This window comes from Grammomys surdaster, unplaced genomic scaffold (genome assembly GCF_004785775.1).
Source record: "Grammomys surdaster isolate TR1022 unplaced genomic scaffold, NIH_TR_1.0 211, whole genome shotgun sequence".
Classification (NCBI taxonomy): domain Eukaryota; kingdom Metazoa; phylum Chordata; class Mammalia; order Rodentia; family Muridae; genus Grammomys; species Grammomys surdaster.
In genome coordinates, this window is record NW_021604656.1 from 8,728,754 (window position 1) to 8,750,855 (window position 22,102).

General features: G+C 45.7%; 1 protein-coding gene across 8 annotated transcripts in view; it reads right to left on the reverse strand.

Annotated features, from left to right (window-relative positions):
* Tut7 (terminal uridylyl transferase 7) overlaps positions 1-22,102 on the reverse strand; it is a 52,177-nt gene that overhangs the window by 8,803 nt on the left and 21,272 nt on the right. For 7 of the 8 annotated variants that reach the window (XM_028772190.1, XM_028772192.1, XM_028772189.1 and 4 more), the window contains exons 12-26: positions 20,394-20,574; positions 18,032-19,125; positions 17,385-17,535; positions 16,077-16,163; positions 15,202-15,302; positions 12,811-12,868; positions 10,093-10,196; positions 8,349-8,438; positions 7,894-8,007; positions 7,662-7,739; positions 6,965-7,142; positions 4,938-4,985; positions 4,763-4,854; positions 3,785-3,900; positions 1,342-1,667 (exon numbers count right to left, since the gene is read on the reverse strand). In XM_028772190.1, the coding sequence (XP_028628023.1) occupies positions 1,342-1,667; positions 3,785-3,900; positions 4,763-4,854; positions 4,938-4,985; positions 6,965-7,142; positions 7,662-7,739; positions 7,894-8,007; positions 8,349-8,438; positions 10,093-10,196; positions 12,811-12,868; positions 15,202-15,302; positions 16,077-16,163; positions 17,385-17,535; positions 18,032-19,125; positions 20,394-20,574 (2,818 nt within the window). Of the gene's footprint in view, positions 1-1,341; positions 1,685-3,784; positions 3,901-4,762; positions 4,855-4,937; positions 4,986-6,964; positions 7,143-7,661; positions 7,740-7,893; positions 8,008-8,348; positions 8,439-10,092; positions 10,197-12,810; positions 12,869-15,201; positions 15,303-16,076; positions 16,164-17,384; positions 17,536-18,031; positions 19,126-20,393; positions 20,575-22,102 lie in introns of those variants that run through there. The other variant, XM_028772193.1, reaches the window with a different exon arrangement.

The following is a 22,102-nucleotide window of genomic DNA, read 5'->3' on the forward strand; positions in this document are numbered from 1 at the left end:
ACTCAGGCTGGGGTTCAGCTGACTCAGGCTGGGGTTCAGCTGACTCAGGCTGGGGCACCCAGAGCCAAGTCATCCATAAAGACTCGAGCACTGTGTAAATTCTCTCTCTAAAGCGCCTTCAGAAATAAACGAGGAAAAGTTGGGCATGCCAGCACATGCATGTGATCCCAGAATGCAGGAGGCAGGGGATACTGAGTTTGAGACCAGCTAGGGCTATGCAGCAAATTCTAGGCTGGCTTTGACTACAATATTGAGTCTCTGCCCCAAAACCCCTGGAGTGTGCAGGGAGAGAACAGGTATGTAAAATTTCAGTCTAAGAAGTTGAGCCGATCTGCCTGGCAGACTCGATTTAATAACTCCCTCCCAGCACTCCCGGCAACAGCGTGCTCAGAGGGAGGAGCCACGGAGCTGCCCTTACTGCACCCTCAGCAGACGGGGTGGTAACAGCGACTCTCTAGGGTTCCTCATCTACGATTACCCAGTCTCATTTAGGTGTGTCCTACTAGCTAGTACAGTATTTAAATTGTTCTGAAGACCACGGCTTACACAACTTAACGGCACCCAGGCAGTGTCGTAACAGTTCATTAAAAGGTGCTCATCATAGACACAATCTGTTCAAATGACTAATTCACATCCAGCAACATAAGGGTCAATATTTAAAGGTGGTTTAGTTTTGTTTCAAGGTAAAGTCACACTATGTCACTATGTTGCCTAGGCTGGTCTTATTCTCCTGGCCTAAGGTGTTCTTCCTGGTTCAGCCTTTTAGGTAGCTGTGACTATAGACATGACCACTACATCGGGAAGACTTGTGGCTGACTCTCATCTGTGGGCTGTTACTATGATCACTGATAGAAAGGTATTTAAATAAGGGCTACAGATGAAACCCTCCCTAGTTCTTTGCAGACAAGAACCCTGTCAACATCTGTCTAATCTCTTTCCTGCTTAGAGTATATGGATGAAAATATACTCATTTATACATGGTAGTAAGCTACCACCGCACCCAATGTCTAGGCAGCACCTGGACTCACAAATGCGCACAGTGAACCACAGCATGCCTCTCGGTGTGACCTGCTTACTGGACACGGAGACAGTGTTTACATGACTGGAGAGGACAAGACTACCATTTCAGTCACAGTCTTAGACTTTCCCAAGGCTCCCTAAACCCAGGAAGAAGCACTGCAGTTGTACAGAGGTGGGAAGTAAAGGTGCATGTACGTGAATGAGTGGGGGGTGTAGCGCTTCCTTACACAATATTCCTTAAAGAAACAAAATGTGAAAACCCTCTAGAACTCTAGTATCCCTTGACCACGAGCATCACGGTTTCTGGAGAGTTGTCTGTACCTGGAGAGCCTTTAAACTGTGGGCATTCCTTTTTAATGTGTCCTTCTCTTCCACAGATGAAACATCGCTTTTCCCTTGAGTCTCTGTCATCCTGTCTCTTCCACTTTTCTGCTGGTGTCCTGAGAAGCTTCTCCCGGCCCAGGTCAACAGCCGCCCTCACTGGCTTGGCCTTCGTAGCTGCACATGGTGTGGGCTTATCTTCTTTTGTTGGCACTTCCTTGTCTGTGTACTTGTTTTGCATCTCTTTGTCCTCTTTGCTTCTTTTTTCTTTGCTCTCCGAGTACCTCTGGTTTGGGGTGTCTTCTTGGTCTCGCCGTCGCCTCATTCTAGTGAAGATAAAATACTAATAGGAAAAATGTCAACAGAAACTTATGGAAATATCAAGATGTGTCCAAATGTAAAGACAGCCGGGACCACAGAGTGTGGAAAGGAAACCTAGAATGTGATAAACCTAGCTTCTCTATTAATCTCTCTGCTGTCCTGCAGCATCCAGAGAGAGTGGCTAACAGGTGACGACCCAGAAACCCAAACCCACAGCTGCCCCAGCCCTTACAGAAAATGGTGTGCTATGTGTATAACGCACACACCCCCTCTCACAGTTACACTGCTCTGTGGAGGGAACAACAAAAACAAAGTCTGTGTATTTTTAATGCAGATGCATGAGTTTCCAAACACCCTGCTCTGCGCTGACTGCTGGACTGGAATCTTGGAGCACAAAGCCCGCCTCTCACCAGTGCTGCAAGCAGTGCTTACGGCAAGACTCTCGAGCTCAGTGACGGAACTTGAAATACATTTCTTTAAACTTATTTTCATTTCATGTGCGTTGGTGTTTTGTTTGCATGTATGTCTGTGAGAAGGTGGAGGGCCCTCTGGAACTGGAGTCACAGAGAGTTGTGAGGTGCTATGCTGTTGCTGGGAATTGAACCCCAGTCCTGTGGAAGAGCAACTAGTGCTCTTACTCACCGCTCCAGCCCCAATGCCTGCTCTGATACTTGAGTGATGAAATTCAAATCACACACACAGTGGGTTGCTGAGTAGTCTTTCTGATGTATTAGGTTTTATTAGGCAATGAAAATCTGAACTGTAAGACTTGAATTTCACAGAAAAATGTTAACGAGTGTTTTAAGGGGGTTTATCTTCAAGGATGTCAGAGTCACCTTTTCCTTTGTTTTATATATAAAGAGTGATTTTCTCTCATTTACATGCATATTCATATTTGTGCCATCAGTGTCCATGAAGGCCTGGAATCGGAGTTACAGGTGGTTGTGAGCCACCAAACCAAGGTCTGGTGCACAAGCAGTAAGTGTTATCCCTTCAGCTGCATTGTTTTTTTTTTTTGACATAATGTCACACATAGCCCAGGCTGGCTTCATATTCTCTTTGTAGCTGAGGCTGGCCTTCAACTCATGATTCTCTTGTCTCAGCTTCCCAAACACAGAAAGCAGTATTAAATGGTACCATGCCTAGGTATTAAGATAATTTCTTTCTGCCCTGCTGATTACTATTTCTTAAATTCCAGATTGTCACTGACTTCATGTAAGTGTATTTTGAAATGAGAACAGCACTGTTTAGTTAAAGCAAAGCACTGTCAGCCAGCAGAACAATGATCCAAGCAGACCGTAAAGGTAACCCCTGCCTCTCACTAATGTCATCAGGAGAGAGCATGGTGCCCAAGCACCTGAGCTACTGAAGATAATTACTAAGCATTAAGCTACTTTAAAATCAAAAGCCAAAACCAAAACAGGGAAGAAAGAACGCTGGGCCGGTGTGTGAGCCAGCCCACAGCATTTGCACCCAAGGCCACATTTACATCCGTTTACTTTCAGTTTTTCAAAAAGATATTAAAATTATCTGAAAATGGCTCAATTTCTGTTGGGTTGGTCTTGTGTGCTGTGTATTCAGATGCTAAGTCCTGTGCCCCAAGATCAGGCTGCAGTCTGGACATGGGCATTGTCCTGACCGGTGTGCTGCTGTTCAGAATGCTCTTCAATACTCTCTGGATGATAAAGGCTGGAGCCTGTGACTGACTGGCAGGAGACAGGAAGGCAGGACTTGAGACTGAGTAGGGGGTCTCAGAGGAAGGAAAAAGTAGGGGACAAAGGAAGTGGCCATGAGGCAGGATGAACCATGAGCACATGGCCAAGAGAAAATCACCCTGAGGACACACATGGAACAGAGCAAACAGAGCAAGACTCAGTTGGCAAGTAACTCAGGCCTATGACTGGACGTAGGTGAGGTTAGTTGAGAACCTACCCAGTATAGTGCCAACAGCATGTTAATAAAAAGAATAGGTTTCTGTATCTTATATTTGGGAGCTATATGGACCAGAGTGGGGTGGAAACCCCCCTAAAATTACTCTAATTTCACAAGCTGTATCAATAGACCCACATATAGAAACTGGTACAAGAAAATAAAAACACCACCCCCCAGAACACGTGCTTACTTTCTCCGCATGGGACAGTCCTTCATGAAGTGTCCGATTTTCCCACAGATTCGGCAGCACCTGTCATTTGGGGCCAGTTCTCCCTCAGTTAGGACATCTGGATCAAAAAAGTATGCCTACAAGAACACAGTTGTGTAAAATGAACTGTGACCACGGCACACCATGCAACAGGCGTGAGAACAGGTTTTAGTATGCATACCATTCCTCCCCACAGGTCTGAACACCAGGGAGAGGCACGCTGATTCAGACCAACCTAAGCTCTGTGTCTTTTATCCCCTCAAGTTGGAGGGCACTGACATATAAAACATAGTAGTGGCTTCAACACAACAGCAGAAGCTGAGATGACACAGAGCCTGACATGAAATGAAATGGCCACACTGCAGTGAACTGAGAAACACATAGTGCAAATTCTGTATTCAAGTAAGGCAAAGAGCTGCATGCCAGTTCTGCTGCTGCTGCTGCTGCATGGCTTCCTAAGGAAAAGCAACCCTGGTTGCTTCAGTGTCTGCTGCCGGAGGCTGGGATGCTGCCTCCCCCTGCACACCTACTGGAGAACACACACATCTGAGCACACTGTGCAGGTGAAGGACCTCTGGAACAAGCATGAACAATACCACTGTAAATATCCAGGGCAGTATCTGACGTGAGTCTGACAACGACTGGCTAAAGTCCCTCCTCCCCCATATGCAGAAGCTGGATCAGAGTCCTCTGACTGCAGGAAGGGAACAGGAAGCCACTGGTCAAAGGGAACAAAGTTCTGGACAGTGAAGGAACAGTCCGGAGAGATCTATTGCAACAAAGTGGCTACAGTCAATAATACACATTTCAAAGTAACTCCATATACTTCAAATGCCACACCATGAAGTGACACAGGAGGAGACACTAGCCCGCTCCATCCAACCATTCCACACTGCAGACTTATTTGGTGCTTACAATGTGCATCTTAATTGCGCTCCCGAATTTCTAACAAAGACTCACCAGTTTTGAGGGGTTGTCCTTTGGAAATCCTTTGACTGGAATTCCAAATACTCTTCTACCATTGATAAAAGCTTTCATTATAAAATTTGTCACTATAAGAAAAATAGTAAGAATTCAATTACATGCATTAAGAGGACAAGAAACTGCACCACATTAACAAACAAGAGTAACTTACTTTTCCTTGATAATCCAGCACCAAGATTATGATTCAAATCAAAGGGATCTGAGTACGGAAGAAGAAGGAGACAAGTAAGAGAACAGAGTAGAGACTGCCGGGATCCCTCTCATTATCTTCGTACACGCCACAAGAACCACGCGTCGCCTGCTACGCTCACCAGCCAGAGTTATGCACAGCTCAGCAACAGACAAACCTACACATCAGACAAGACCTCCCCAAAGCATGAGTAAGAAACGAGCACTGTCTGATCTCAGCGCACGGGAAGCAGACGCACGAGGACACGGAACTGGAGGCTGGCCCGGGCTGTGTGATCGAGTGAGTTCCCATCTGAGCTATAGAGTGAGCGGCGCTGTTATGGCAGATACTGATGATCAAGGCCAAGGAGCTGGTTCAGTGTGTAAAGCACTTGTTGCACACTTGTCACGACCTGAGCTTGATTCACAAGAACCATTAAGAGCCAGACGGAGTGCAAGGCAGGCGGACGGGTGCAAGTAAACGAACTTACTCTTCAGCATGCTTCTAAACCTAAGCATTATTTTATGGATGATTTAAAACACTATACACATGACTAATGGTCTGGTCTTGGTCATCATATGAAGATCGATATCATGTTCTTCCTAAAACAGCACTGAAAAAAGGCAAAGCGGGGAATGGGAACACGGTCCATCTCTTTAGAGCCCTCCCTCCTCAGGGACGTGAAGGTCCTGTCTGCAGAGCAACACAGCAGGAGTCTGGGAGTGAAGCCAGGCACCCTGATTCTGTCAACGAAGCTTCCAGAGGGCAGGCACCGAGCTGGGGAACCTGACACTAGATGTCACAGTCACCTGGAGCACAGATCGCCTCTCTCTCAGCTCTGCCTTTTTCTTTCTCTTTTTTTTTCAAAGTTCACTTAGTATGCTGAGTAACAACAACAGACATGGCAATCTGAGAAGAGTCCCCTCACTAATCTGCGCTTTGATAGGAGCATCTAGAACACAAGTCCCTACCACACATAGCCCAGGTACTGTTCATGGCGCTGCGTCCAGTACTGCCCAAAGTAACAAAATCATCAGCTGGCCCACACATCATCTACATTCCAGTGGGTAAGAAACAGGATCCTATGAGACCAAAAAGGTATTTTTCCAGCCCCCTCCTAGCTCATTTTAAAGCATTTAACCTTCACTTTGTTTCCCTAAAAATTAAATTCCTACCACTTACAAACAACTAACTATAAACATCAAGGGCTCCAGTAGACTGCTGAATTCAGTAGGGTGACCTGAGCCAACTGCTTTGGCCTCCCGGGTGCTGGAGTCACACACAGGTTTGGGCACCAGGTACAGCAAGAAAAGGCCTTTCTCTCTGGTCAACAGTGAGAAATCAATACAGACAACTCTTTTCCCAACAGTATGTAAACGGCCTAAAAATTCATTTCTAGGGGAATTTTCCAACTTTTAGTAAAGTTTTATTTTTTAATTTTAGTTTAAAAAAGTTTTAAACTTTCTTATAAAAAAATACATAAAAATATCACACTTGAAAATGAACCAGACCCAAAGTTTATAAAACTCTGTGAATTTCCAAGCTTTTGGAATTCAAAATCTAGAGCTGTGGAACTTCATATGCAACTTTACACGTTTAGTACTGAGTGTTTTATACACTTACCCATGACCAAAAAGAAAAAAAACACATGACAGAACTAAACTAGAAAACCAGCTCACTGTAGGCCTTAACCCTCCACTGTCCTGAAGCCACCACGCTGCTACTGCTGTGCCCGCCTCCTGTGTGGGTCCAACAACAGAGTTTATTCTCAGTGAAGACTCTGGACCCATGAAAGGCCCCTCCTGGAGGTATTAGTCACTTAAAAATGAACTTTTAGGGTGGTGTGGGCCATAGCAGGGCTGCTGTACTGTGCACACATGTAACTGTCCCCCAAGATGTGTTGGGGAAAGAGCCAGAGTTCAACTCAGTGTTCAATGTAAAAGGCTCTGTATACCGCCCCTCACACATGCCAGGTCAACACCTCACTCCTAAGTGGACTTCATTCATACCTTCAATAACAATGTATTTTGAGGTCCACTGTTTCTTGAAAGTTGTAAGCAGACTTTTTCTTCTGATGCTGATTACGTGTTCCTTAAAGTCAAACTCCTCAGTGTAGAAACGTAGAAGTCCCAACCACAGTTGTCCAACAGACTCTGTATTTTTTCCATATTCTGGCCAACAAGTGGGCTACAGACAGAAGGGAACAAGGACACTACTCCATCACAAAGTGTTAACAGGAGTATGCATGCACACCTCAGGAGGAAACCTGGACTAATCAGTTGGCTTATATACAGAAAACAGAGTTGTGTGAGTTTTCTCTCACATTTTAAAGCAGCATTCCCATGAGTGACTTGCAGCAGAGACAACTGAGAATTTTCAGTGATGTGTCTCAGGACAGGAGACTCTGTGAAGAGACTGAGGGACTCTGCAGACCACAGCACTGAACTCAGTACACATGCCACAGTCACGTGACAAGATCAAACAATAAAAATCCGTCCCCTTGGAACAGTTACTAACTACCAAGAACCAGCTAACAGTGAGGAAACCCTGGTACAGTGCCTGGAACACACCCAGGTTAGGGACAGGACCAACTGCAAGGGGACACCTGTGAACACCAGTCTTCATAGTCACAACAGACAACTATAGCACAGAACAGGATGACTTTTAGCCAAGGATTGGGAAAACCCTTATTCTTAAAATACGCACCAGTTCATTTATTTGATCGAAAAAGTAAATATTCCAGCCATCAACAAGTATTTCTGGTTTCTTTTCACCTTTGTATATCTGAAATTAATTTTAAAAGTATTATTATAGAATGAAAAATTAAAAGTGTTGACACCAAAATGTCCAGGAAAAGTTAAAGATTTCACTACAGAACGACAGCATGTCGGCAGAAGCAGAGGCTCAGACCCCGCCCACAGCCCCCTGTGGCACCTACCTCTTGAAGCACAGGGATGACAGGTGGGGACCTCTGCTGGAGGAAGTATAGCACCATAAGCGTGTAAGCGTAGGATGACAAGCTGCCCCTGGATGCGTCACCAATGTCACACATCTAGAGGGAGAGAGCACTTTGAAGGGTGTTTCTACTCAGCTTGCAGTCACCCCATCACCACCAATTCATTGAGGAGCTAATACGAAAACCACATCTTAAAAAATGAAAATATGTCAACAAAAGCAACTAACCCAACCTGAATCAAACTGAACTCAACAAGGAAGTGGACTGTTAGTCACAGCAGGAGTATCATGAGAAGTTAACACACTAAGGTCAGGCACTGTGGTGCACGGCTTTAATCCCAGCACTTGGGAGGCAGAGGCTGGAGGATTCTGTGAGTTTGAGGCCAGCCTGGTCTGTTCAGCAATTTCCAGATAAACCACAAGCGTCAGCGTACCTACCTTTGTGAACACTTTCATGGTGTAGCACAGATACTTCACTCTGGGGTCAATGGCTGAGTATGCAGACAGGAGCCTTGTGTTATGAAGGGCCTGTTGAAAGGGAAAACACACCAGCCATGAGGCTCTCACTGATGTGTAAATGCTGGGACCTGGAAAGGCTCAGACTGCAGTACCATGTAGAGACTGCCTTTCTTTCTGAGATAAGCTGTGTTAATCTAAGAGATAATGACACAAACACATCACTTCTGGTTTCATGAATAAATCTTTGGTCTGAATAGTGGGAAAAAAAAGCCATTAAAATAAACAAGCATGCTACTAGGTGTGGTGACATAGGTCTGTCATCCTAGCACTTTGGAGATGGAGGCAGAAGGATGAGAAGCTTAAGGTCACTGTCAGCGTGACAGGTCCTGTCTCAAAAACCAAGACAGTGAAAGCAAATGGACTAAGGTAAAATAAAACCAAATAAAATAAAATAAAATAAGAAGTTTTCTTTAAGTAGATGTAAGACTCTCTCCCTTTCACCGTGGCATCATTTGTGCGAAATGCTCCCAGGTCCCTCTGGGCCTCGAAGAGGCCAGGTGTGACGCCAAAGGAAGAGACACAGCACACACAACAAATTACAGGTTCAAGCTGAGCAGATAACTGCTTTATCTGCTTTTCCTGACTTTATCTGAAGTGAGTCTTCTCAAGTGCAAGAGCTCATACACTCGAGAGCGTGCAGACACGCGCGTGCACACACACACACATACACACACACACTCTCTCTTACTCACACGCACACACACATTCTCACATGCACGCATACACACTCTTGGTCGTACACTCATATGCACACACATACTTTCTCTCACATGCACATATATACATTCTCACGCCTAAACCACTGAGTTTCCTACTTATTTACCAGTTTACTGACTTGATATGCACTGGGATGTAATGCTAGGCAAATAACCTACCACTGCACTACACTCTTAGCCCACGAGGATGTGAACAGCTACCGAATTCTCCAGAGCCCCGGACAAGACACACACCAAACACTCAGACAATTCCCAAATGGAACAAGAGTAGAGAGCTGCTTAGCCATCTGGGGAGAAGACTGAGCAACCAGAAAGACAGGGGTAAGACAGAGGCAATGAATGCCTCATTTCCCTTAGCTACTTTGTTGTTTTGTTTTTTGTTTTTCAAGACAAGGTTTCTCTGTGTAATAGCCCTGGTTGTCCTGGACTCATTTTGTAGACAGCCTCCAGCTCACAGACATCCACCTGCCTTTGCCTTGCCTCCCAAGTTCTGGGATCAAAGGCATGCACCACCACGTGTGGTTCATTTACTTATTTTTAAAGAGACATTCATTCACTCCTCTTTATCTCCTTAAGAAAATGCCTAACGGTGTGTGCCTGTGATCTCAGCATTGGCTTGTGGGGCCGAGCCAGAAAGAGCAGCAGCTCCAGGTCACCATGAGCTACACAGCAAGTTCATGGCTAACCTTGCAGTATGAAACCGCGTCTCAACACCATTCTCACCTCCCTCCCCCTCCAAAAAAAGACTGGATGGAAGAAAAAAAGGAAGGATTGAAGGAAGCAAGCAAACAAGAAAAAAAGAAAAGGGGGGGGGGGAAGATCCAAAGAACCAAAACAGGAGATTCATGACATGGCAGGTGAGAGGCAGAGTGGGCTAGGCTAGTCATTGAGACTCTCTAAAAATAAGAAATCCAAAGAGAGGCTGGCCAAGCCCTAGGAAGTCTTACCAGTGTGTTATACAAGCTGATGTCCACCTCCAGACCGCTCCTTAGATGGAAGAACTTGACGATGGGCACCTTGGCTGTTGTGATGGGCAGGATGTTCCTCAGCCCTAGGAGGGAAGAGAGGCTGGTGAAACAACTTGGGAGGGATGATTCTCATGCTAATGCCTGGAGAAACAAGAGCTAACTTCAGCAGTCTGGTTGTGTCATTACAACTAACCAAACAATTGTTACTAAGTAACTAGAAGACACCTGACAAGGCAGGTATCTGTTACACACATTGCTGTTTGAATTACAAGAACTAAGAAGCCCACTGTCCTCCACAAACCAACTGGCTAAGAAGAACCTGCAGGTGTGTATGCAGGGCTCCGTTTCCACACAGCAGCTACTGGAGCTTGCAGACATGAGCTCTCCTCCCCTGTCCATCTGACTGACGGACCACGGAGCAGCAGCTCAATGCCTGACACAGCGGTCACCACAGAGCTAGAAGCAAGGCATGGATTTGACTTTGCAGGTAAGGAGACTGCCTGAGCTACACTTTGAAAAGGAACATGCTGAACCAGCGGAAGTGGCGGCCATTCACTAGACAGGGAAATGGAGCAAAAAGGCTCGAGGGCCCTTCCACGACACTATGTAGGCTGGAGACCCGACTTGAGGGAACAGGAAAGAAACAGAGGAATTATCCTTGAGAAAAGCCAGTGAGGGCATAAGCACCGGAGAATCAAGGACCAATGGTAGTCCAGAAACAGGGATGGAGGCAGGGTGACCACTCCTGATGAACTGTCATGGTGGCCTCAGAACGTAGAGACAGAGGCACACATATGTGAATGGGAAGACATTGCTCTAAGTTCCAGCAGGCCTGCATGTAATGGGAACTTGCAGAAGACCCTTCGCAACCAGACTCTCAACTTCACCTTGCATGAGGGGGAATAGACCTCAGGTGTAACTCAGGCACATGCAAGCTGTGGAGCTGGGCCTCAGACTAAGCCAGGCAGCTTTACTGTGTGCACTGTGACTAGCAGTCATCTCCCTATTCTGCTGACTCCACAGATGGTGGTGCTTAAGTCTGGATGAGATTTAGATAAGAACGGGCAGATGCAGCACAAAGGAAACGTAAAATAAATCAACAAGCCCAAGTTCACACGGGACAGAACAAGTGGGAACTCTGGAATCCAGAACCTCTACAAACACTACACTCCTCTTTCCCTTCAGGGAAGCTACTGTAGTAGACTTCATTTGACACTCACAATACTGTCCTTGAAGACTTATTCCTTGCATGTCCCCCTGGCTCCATTTTATTATCCCAAAACCTTGACTATCTACTCCAATAAAAGGAGACATGGGCCTTTTAGCGTCTCTGCTGTCCTAAATGCATCCTAACTGCATAGCAGGCCTTCAGTACCATAGGCAGAAGGACTGCTTCTCCAGGTCTTAGGTTTTAAGCGGAGCCTTCTAGCTGCTACTTAATTCTGTGTAATCTAGATTCCATTTCTATCATATAACTCCCTATATAAACGGCTATACAGAGTCATTTCTGTTCTACCAACAACCAGTGAACATAGTTTGTCCTTACGAAGTACACACTGAGGATGCTTAGAAAATAAAAAACAAAACAGTACGTCTCAAGTGACCCAGAAAGAGACCCAGAGCAAGCAAGAGTGAGTTATAATAAACATCAAAGCCCAAACCTAAAACCTAAGCACTATCTAATCCAGCAACTTCCGTTTCTTTGCATAGCCTGAAAATCCACATAAAACTTATCTTTAGAGATGCATTCTCATTTGAGGACAATACCTTCTCAACATACAAAGTGAACTGTACCACTGTGTGTGTGCAGACCCATAAGTGTGTCCACAAGAACAGGGGAGGAATTGCTCACTGTAATACTTTGATCTCATTATATAAAAGATTAAGAAATTAATGTTTAAAGAAAGTATGTTGTCAAGTGTTGTGGCTTACACCTGCAATCCTATGTCCTTAGAAGGCAGAGGCAAGAGTTGTGGGTTCAAGGCCAGCCTGGGCTCACATGAGACCCTATCTCAAAACAACTAGCCACAAACAAACAAACAAACAAACAAACAAACCCATCTAAAACCAATTAAACAAAGAGCCAACCCACCTGGCAAACAGATAGCCAGGCACGATGCTGCACATTTATAATCCCAGAACTGGAGGTAGAGGAAGGTAGATAAGATCAGCCTCAGTTACATAGTAATTTGAGGCTAGCCTGCACTACATGTTTAAGACAGAGCTGGGGTTGTAGTTCAGTGGTAGAGCACTTGTCTCTGATGGACAAGGCCTTAGATTCTATCCGCAGCTACAGAGGGACAAGCAAGCGAACAAACATTCACTTAAACTATTTTGTAAGAGCATTTTAGGTCTGTACATCATTTGCAGGATCTACCCCCTTTTAGAGCTGTAAATACTTCAGAAACCACCTACAACCGTCTTCTTGATTTGTGATAAGAAGAGATCACGATACATGACTTAAATACTTCACCTGCCTCGAATCCGAGTTCTACTGAGACCCAATAGCTAGCACCAACACACAGGTATCACTAGCAAAATCCTCTTCTGTATCAGACCACAGAACATTTTAATGACATCAATATTGCACGTATTTGTAAATAACTCAGCATACTTCCTCACTGGCACAGATAAACTCTACATACATAAAACACTAAAGAAAAAGAAAGAAGCATTTTAGAACAGGTATGGACGTACCTGAGTGCTTTCTGAGGACTCGTGCCAGCTCCTCAATAGTTCTTACACAGTCTAGCCCCTGTAGGAAAGGCACAAACAACGGAAGGGAAATCAAGAAGCAAGCTGGGACTGTCGGCACACACCTGTCATCTTAGCTACTCTGGAGGCTGAGCAAGACAGTCACCACTTAAAGGGCTGTCCTGGGCTGTAAAGGAAGTTCAAAGCCAGCATGGGTGACCTAGTGAGACCAAGGGGAAGGGCTCTGTAGCTCAGTGCTTGTGTGCTTGGCTAGCTTGTGTGAGGTTCTGGGTCAGATGGAAAACAAAACAGTAACAGCAAACTGTGCTCACTTCTATTGATTTCAGAGACAGTGAGAGTAACTTCAAATCTTTTTCCTGTGTGTGTTTGTGAATGAGTGTGGGCACACATGTCAGGACATTACATGTATGAAAGACAGTATGCATGGAGGTCAGAGAACTTTCATGAATTAGTTTCTTCTTCTACTGTGGGATTCAGGCATTGAACTCCAGTCATCAGGGCTGCACTGAAAGCGCTTTTACCTACTGTGCCATCTCATCAGCCCAACTTCAGATGATTTTTATTTTCTTTTCAGTCAAGTGTGAGTTACCATACACACAAAACACCCTAAAGATATGCAAGCCTCTAAACATATCTTAATTGCTTTTGGATGTACAACAAAAGCCAAAACAGGAGCTTCCAGAAAGGTCTTTGAACCATGAAGATATCCACTTGTTCCCTCTTTGTAATTACTAGACTTGGAAGAATACCTAGGTATGGGTATGCAAGGAAAGCTCCAGTACTTTGTCTCATTTATGCTGGGCCTATCTACATACAGTTAAACAACTGATGGCTTGCTGTGGAGAATGACTGAATTCACTTTACTTCCTGGTAAGACTAGCTAAAATTAAAGTCACATAGCAATTCGGAATGGTATTCATACTTGATGTTTTTGCTGTTTTTCAGACCAAAGTATCTGTGTACAGCCCAGGATGACCTCAGATTCAAAGCTCTCTTGCCTGTGTCCCCTGAAATGTGGGATGCAAGCACATACCACTGTGCCTTGGCATGTAAAAGTATGCTTGTCATCCCCACAGGAGTCAGTCCTGATGGTTACACAGAACCTACAACCTATTTAGAATTTTACTTTAGAAATACTGTCAAAGGAGTTTATAAAGTACATTAACGACAATCAACTTTGAGGAGATACAGTGGGTTATTCCTTGTGGTAGACCTAGTCTCATGCCACACCATTCACCAAATCCCAGGTAGACCCTGGTTTTGGCTATGCTCCTGAACTCAGGAACACCCTCAGAATGCAGAGTCAGAACAAGCCACGAGAGTTCCTGAGCAGTGGCAGTCACTGGGTCAACGGTCACTGGGTCAACAGCTTCTACACACCACTGCTTCTGAAAAGTGCTCCTCAGTGAGCACTGAGGTGTGGCTAGAAGGATGGCCCTAACGGGCATGCACAAGGCACTAGATCCAGTCTCCAGCACTTTCCAGACTTACTCTGTTATCAGAAAGAAAGCAGCCTCAGAGAACACGTCCAGGACTGGGTGTGGCACTATGCTAATAAAACTGTAAAAACAGCTGTTAAGAGTGTCATGAGGGCACATGCCACAGGCTCAGGACTCAGGCTGAGGCAGGAGGATCAAGAGTTGCAGACTAGTCTGTCTTTTGGGGGAGGGGAACAAATCACACCACCACCACTACCACAATAAGGAGGCTCTGAGCTGCACCTCAGCATAAGCTCTACCCTGCTGTCTCCTGACACACACGATCCAAGCCACCCAAGACAGAACTTCTCAAAGCAGCAGGGAACAGAAATTATTTCTTCTGTTATCCACCAGAGGACACATGTTTTGGTGCTGATAAGGCCAAGTCTGTCTCAAATCCAGGTTCTGAACTATAAAGTTAATACTCACCATGTACAAGCAAACCAACATCACAGTTATCTAGGGGGTAGGTGTACTGGTCTAGTGGTCAAGCCAATGGGCACTGGCTTCACAAAATCCAGTCCAATCTGTACTACACTGGAAAGCCCCTTTAAAGCTATCTAGTGTGTGTGTATGTGTGTGTGTTGTAGTTGTTGTTGTTTTGGTGAGATAGGCTCTTTCTATGCAGCCCAGGCTGACCTTGAACTTCTAGCATTCCTCCTTCACGAGGCTCCCAGGAGCTCGGACCACAGGTGTGCACCACCCACGCCCAGCCAGAGCTCTGTACTACTCTTCATGCCCCCTCCAAGAGTGTCAGCGCAGGTGCCAGAGGCTGTGCTTCCTGGTGCACTGCATGTGGAATGCCCGGCACATTCCAGATGCCTCGCAGTTCTGCCAGTGAGGACGGCGCTAACCACATGCTCACAGCACATGTGTGTTCACGTGGCAACCGTACCTCAGCAGTCTCATGTCCGTTAATCGTCATACAGACGTCAAGGTCACTCTGTTTGAACCCAAATCCATTTTTGGAGGAGCCAAACAAGCTCAATTTAGTTCCTGTTAGGGACAGATGACAAGTAATAGCTCATTACCTGAGAACATGTAATTGTTTTTTATTTAAAAAATGGCCCTTTCATGAGTGCAAAATACCAATTGCTAACTATCTTCTTGTAATTATGGTCTTTAAAATATTTTACAACAATTATTCACGTATTGATTTATTGGGTCAGCATGTGTGCATGAGGTGGTCAGAGGACAACATACACATGCAGGGGGTGGGTTTTCCTTCCATCCTCTGGGTCCTGGAGTCAGGTCACCAGGCTTGGCAGTAAGGTCATTTATCTGTTGAGCCATCTTGCCAGCCTCAGTGTCTTTTAAACTACACATCTATTCTTAATGATTCCCTTAGTTTACTTACATACACAAGCTGTATATGACATGAAAGAATAGTGGACATCACTTTATAACAAAATGCAAGGATGCTTCAAGGAAAAATGTAGACCATCCTATGACATTTAATACTGAGCAATGCGGTCTATGCATTTTAAAAGATTGGTTTTTATTTTAGTGTGTGTGTCTCAATACATGAGTGCATATACCCAGAGACCAGAGAGAGGTGTCTGTAAGAGTAGTACGCACTCCTAACTGCTAAGCCATTTCTCTGCTCCTGTAAGTGTGTGTGACTTAACTGCAGTTCCCAGTGAATACACCTCCTGTGTCCTGGGTGACCCCACACCGCCATTTTTCTACTGGTAACTAGATGCTGCCAAGTCAATGTGCCTGGAATACGTATGTCACCTTTCTTTTCTTACAGAGAAAAAAAAAATTTACCTGGAAAGTCCTGTTTTATGAAACTTTCTAGATTTTGCCGGATATGTTCACGAGCCTGATCTTCTACAATAGTTGGAGAAAAATCCTCTGTTTAAAAACAGATAGGTACAATGAGTAGGGGAGTGGCTTAAAAATTGGTATTTCTAGAAAAGCTAAAAAATTAGTTCTGAGAAAAAGAAAACCTACAAGATTCAAAAAAGATTTTTATCCTTCTCAACAGACAGTGCTAGCAATAAAAACAAACAGATAGCACCTGTCTCAGCCCTGTGGGACACAACGTAATCCCAGCACTGGGAGGCAGAGGAGAGCATCACTGTGAGGTCCAAGCCAGTCAGGGACACACAGAACACCCTGCCTCAAAAGAACTGTAACCCCAAGAACTGTTCTTGAAATGGAAGCTAACTGGGACAAGGGCTCTAACCCTGGACTGTCAGAATCCTCTAGAACAGGAGCAGAGGTGTCTATGGGTTGTTCTGTTTTTAATTGGAAGCCCAGTTTTCTTCCTTAACATCTGAAAAAGCTTAACAAAACAAAAATGTCAATGGTAGTTAGACATGGTAGTATATGTGTACAATCCAAATTTTTGGAAGGCTGAGGCAGAGGAGGATTGCTGGGATCCAAGGATTTAATAACAGAGCAGGACCCTATTAGGAAGAGAGGGAAGGAGGGATTAGGTTGGGCATGACAGTGCCTGCCTATAATCCCAGCATTCAGGAGGCAAAGGCAGGAGGATAACAATCTCCATGGCAGCTTCAGGGAGAGAGAGGGGGAGAGCCTGCCGAGGGAGCTTCTTAAGAACCAGTCAGGGTGGGGCCTTGAGTACAGCCAGGCTAAGCAGCAGCAAGCTTCTTCAGAAATAGAAACTGAAACTTCTCTCAGCCCCAGTGCTTCCAAATGGATGTTCCTAAAAGAGCTTGCACGTGGGCTGTTCAATGTATTCTTTCCCTCAAGGTTCAAGCTGTCACAGGAAAGGGAGCACAAGGAGCCTAAGAGCCTGAGGTCAAGGGGTGTCAGGCACAACAAGACCACTGCACTCACAGCAGCGGAAGCTGCCTGCAAGACGAGCCAGTCACTACTCTAGCTTGATGGGGTGAGGAGCCCTCACATCTAACTGAGGAGCTAACAGTGGACGGCCTCCACATCCTGGGATCATTCAGTCAGGGTGAGAAGAGGGAGTGGATGCAGGAGGAGTTGGGGGAGGGGCGGTAGGTGCCTACGCTCACAACACACTGTACGCAATTCTCAAAGTACTAACTGTGAGGCTGACAGCGACTCTGATGACACATCAGGTGAACACAGAACACTTACTGTAACACTGGATGCAGACTTGATCTAAGATATTTGAGAACTTGGGTGTCAAGGGTGGCAAAGGTTCCAGCTGGATCCTCTTGAAATCCTCAGGACAGTCCTTCTTTAGGTGACCTTCTCGCTTACACAGGCTGCACACCACCATGGGAGACTGCAGGGAAATGTGACCCAAAATAGAGTGTGACTCTTTGCTAAATAAAGGGCCCTTAAGAATGATCTACATATACACCCTAATTTTAAGCTACTCAAAGGGAGAGTAAAGCGAACTGTCTGTCATCTATGTACACACATCCCCGTTAGTGTCAGGAGGGACAGGGATCAAAGGGTACAAAACAGAAATGTGTTAAACCACACCAAATGGGAAGCGACTGGTCTAGTTCATAGACACTGAGACCAGGGCTGGCACGTAGCTCAGCCGGTAAATGGCACTTGGTGCCAAGCCTCGAGACCTCAGTTCAATTCCTGGGACCACAGGAAGGAAAGAAAAAAAAAAAAAAGAGAGAACTGACTTTCTCAAGTTAGCCTCAGACTTCCATATCCATGCAATGACACGATGCCTATTGCTCACAGGTGATAAAAAGAAAACTAGAAACGATACCCACTGGAGTTATTAGAGTCGTAAACCTAAGCCTACCAGCAACTATTACCTTGCCTTTGGTGAAGGTCAGCTTTCTAAATTCATAGAAGAACTCAGACTGGTCCCCGGGTGAATTTTCCTCAGAAAAGCTTTCTTCTTTAAGAGTTATTTTATTTAGGTCTATGAGCAGAGCCCCACTCATGTGCTCGCCACAGTCTTCTGGATCTTCACCCTTAGCAGGCTCAGCTAAGTCATCTTCAGAGAGGGCATCCTCCTCACCTGAGCCAGTACACCTGCTGTCTGCCTGATGTTCATTAGCAACCCCCTCCTCATCTTCTGTAAGGTTAATGCTGAGCCTGGGCTCTTCCTCCTCCTCCTCTTCATCCTCCTCCTCCTCCTCATCTTCCTCATCAAAGTGCATGGCTGCTGATGTGCGGCCCTGGACTACAGGGGAAGAGCAGTTCAGAGCTTCTTCTAGTTCATCAGCGCCTTCTGTGCTTTCTTCATTGACATCAGCCTTGTCGTCCAAAGAGGCACAGCTGTCACACTCTTCAGCTCCAGGGTTCCGGAGCCCTACTAACTCCAGAGTGTTGTCTGCCTGGAGACCACACAGGCCACCACAGTTCTGAAGTTCTGGGTGATTGCTGCTGCTTAAACCTTGATCATCAGTGCTATAAGGATGTCTGATCTTCCTTCTGACATTCTCGTTGTCACTTCCTGTTTCTTGATGCTCTGCTGTAGCATCCTCAAAACCCTCACAACTGACCTCTGCCTGGACACAGCCAGAGCTGTCCTGGAGGACTGGGATGTGTACACCTCCGCTCTTCTCCGTTGGTGGGCTTCCCAACTCCTCAGCCGTACTGTAAGGAATAAGCGGCTCTGCCTTGCAGGCACCTGAGGGTTGGACACCAGGCTCCTGAGCCACAGCTGCATTCCCCAGTTTATCAGGATTTGTCACTTGGAACTCTGTGGCACCATTTTTTGCTTCTTTGTAAGGGTCTGAAACACAGGTGGTTGGGCTAGGAGGCTTTGTGAGGTTGGATTTTGTAACTTTGTGTGGAAGAGCGAAGTATTTATAGGTTGTCCTCAAACAATGAAGTATATACTCAAACACAGGTTGGTTATTCAGGGTCCTTGCCACATTTCTTTTAACAGAATAGGGGTCTGTAACAAAAAGAGAGAGAGAAAGAAAGCCACCACTTCATACACTCTGCTTCACCATGCTTAAACTAGACTTGCCAAGATAAAGCAGGTAACAGCAACAGTAGAGTGGATCATGCATCTTACATGCTTTAAACACTTCACGAAAACAACCCGGGGGAGTGGGGGCAGCAGGTAAGAGCTGAAAGCAATGCTTTTGAGTCTCGGGGAGCTGATGCCCCTTCCCTAGCTGCTCAGAGACTGGAAGGAGGAAAGATGTCAGTGTAGCTCTGGAGCCGTGGGGAACTTAGGAGTTTCCAACAGGCTTTGTGGCTGAGCGCTCTGTACCTCACTCAGCCGGCCCTGCAGTGGCAAGCTTACCTCCACTCTTCCGCCCTGGGAGGCCCCATCACTGAAGTGGCTGGCCTGAGTTTCAGGGGCGAGAGGGAGGCACCAGGAGGAGACACCACTTCTCTCAATCTTTTCTCCTCCCCTAGAACTCCAGCAGGTTAGGCAATTGGCCAGAAGAGCTGAGCCAGAGAAACTGCAGGGGAGGGTTTAAAAGTGTGAGATTCCCCATGACTGCACACAGAATTTATGCAAAAAGAAAAAAAAAATCTTATGCAACATAAAACTTGAAAAAAAATCAAGCAAAACTGAGATTTCCATGTAGGAGTTTTGCTGTTGTTCTTAAGTTAAAGGAGGAGAGCTAAGATTTCTAGAAGGTTCTAACCTCCTGACTTTGGAAAGCTGAGAGGAAGTCATCACACAATGACATCACAGGGCCACCAGTACCTGACAGCTGACTCTGCAAAGTGACAGCTTTCACTACAAAGTGTTTTCTCTGAGGAAATTACTGCTTTCTGCTTTGAAAATAGCTCTGTTCCCTCTACTGGAGTCAACTAACCCTATGAACAGCATTTTCACAAGAAAAAGTATTTCATTCATCTTTGCAAAACTAAAGCTCAACAGGGATTCCTGAGATGACAGAATCTCAAAGCACAAGAGTGAGGACAGTAGGAAGAGGGAGTAAGAACCCACAGGCCACAGGGGAGCTGGGAGAGCAACCTACAAAGCAGGGACTCAGGTGCCCGTAGCCAGTCACTTGATAACTAAGACCCTGTCCTGTGGGGTGAGTAAGCCCGCTGTCCCTCACCCCAGTGCACCGCATGCAAGAGGCCAGTGTCTATTTTACCTTCCAACCAGGCCTACCTCTGCTAGGAACTGTAAGAGAACGTGATAAAAGTGGGTTGTCAGGTTGGCACGACATCAAAGTAATCCAACATTATTACCTTCAATCGCGATGCGCTTTTTGGGCCAGTCCTTTGATTCCCGAGATATCAACTCTTTGACACGAATACTGATCACTAAATCAGCCAGATTAAACTCTAAAGCATAGAACCGCAGCAATTCCACCCAGAGCTGCCCGACTGGCACTGAAGGCTGATGTTTTATATTAAATGTCAATGGCACCTATGAATGACAAGGAACACAGAGGTTAACTCATACACTAGCTCAGCCTGAGAAGTTAGAGATCAGTCAAACCTACATGAGAAATATGAAGACTTTGGAAAACTCTGAGCTTGACAATCCATCTAGATAATCTAATTGTAGCTCTATTTGGTCAGGGATGAACATCAGTGCACTGCACCCTGGGACTGGAGCATATTAACACTCAGCCATTACCCCAGGAATTTTACCATAGGAGAGGACAGAACTGGTGTCATGTAGCCAGACAGTACAGTTAACTGTGGAGTCTCAGCAGGTGGAGAGGCCCCTGCAGAGGTTGCTGCTGTGCTTGGAAAGCCCTGATGTGTTGCTGCTGCTGGAGGCACCTTCAGAGGTGTGGCTATCCAGAGACCAGTTGCTAAGGCAGGGAGGAGAAAGAGACTCACTGTCACTGCCTCAACACATAACAACACATGTGACATAATCAAAGTACACAGGACTTAAGACAGTGGGGACAGAGGGAAAGGTCCCGTGTGCCTCAGTCAGCTCGTAGCTCTCTGCTACTCTCTGCCACTTAGTTTCTCCTCTAGGATCAGCAGCATGGGCAGGATGACGGCTGTGTGACGAGCTTAGTTTAAGATGCACACTCTGCCAGGTCCTAGCTGTGATGAGCTTGTTCATGGTCTATAGCGTCTCTAAGACTTGGATTCCTCACCAGGAAATGGGGATAACAGTACCCACCTCATAGGGCTGTTGGGAAGACTGAGTGAGAGAGTGTCTGTAAAGTGCTTAGCACAATGCCTGGCAGACAGTGTTCAAAAAATGGTCGCTATCATTATCTGCAGAGTAGGGATGATACACCTATAACACAGGACAGTGATGAGGATTAAATCAGAAGCAAGGGAAAGCAGCTGGCAGACGCGGTTGCTCTCTGCCCTTTGTCTCAGGTACTATCTTTTGAAGAAATGCAAACATCACTGAAACGCAACGTGACACCTGTAAAGATGCTTTAGAAGTCACTTGGCTCAACTCCTAGGTGCTCCAAGGAGGAACTGAAAGTCTGAGAGGTGCCAGGGCTCAGCAGGAAGAGGAAGCAGAGCTTAACTGCACCACTCTGATGTTAGGTATGTTCTGGAGGAGCTTAACCTCTCCAAATGACACTCTCGAAGTCAAGTACTAAACGGACACAGAGCACTGATTCTTTCTTCACGCTGTTCTCTATTCATGAGGAATAAAACATTTCTCCATGCAAGGTTTATACATTTACCTTCACTCACACTTCTAACAGCACACGTCAGAGTAAGAGGTGTGATCCTCATTAATTGGTAAATTAATAAATCTGGCCTATGGATTCTGCCAATCACGAGTCACCTGGGAGACTCCAGGCAGTGCTGAGACTCCTGAGGGGAATGGACATGTTCCAGGTCCCACACACTGTAACTGAAGACATGTTTCAGGTCCCACACACTGTAACTGAGGACATGTTTCAGGTCCCACACACTGTAACTGAGGACATGTTCCAGGTCCCACACACTGTAACTGAGGACATGTT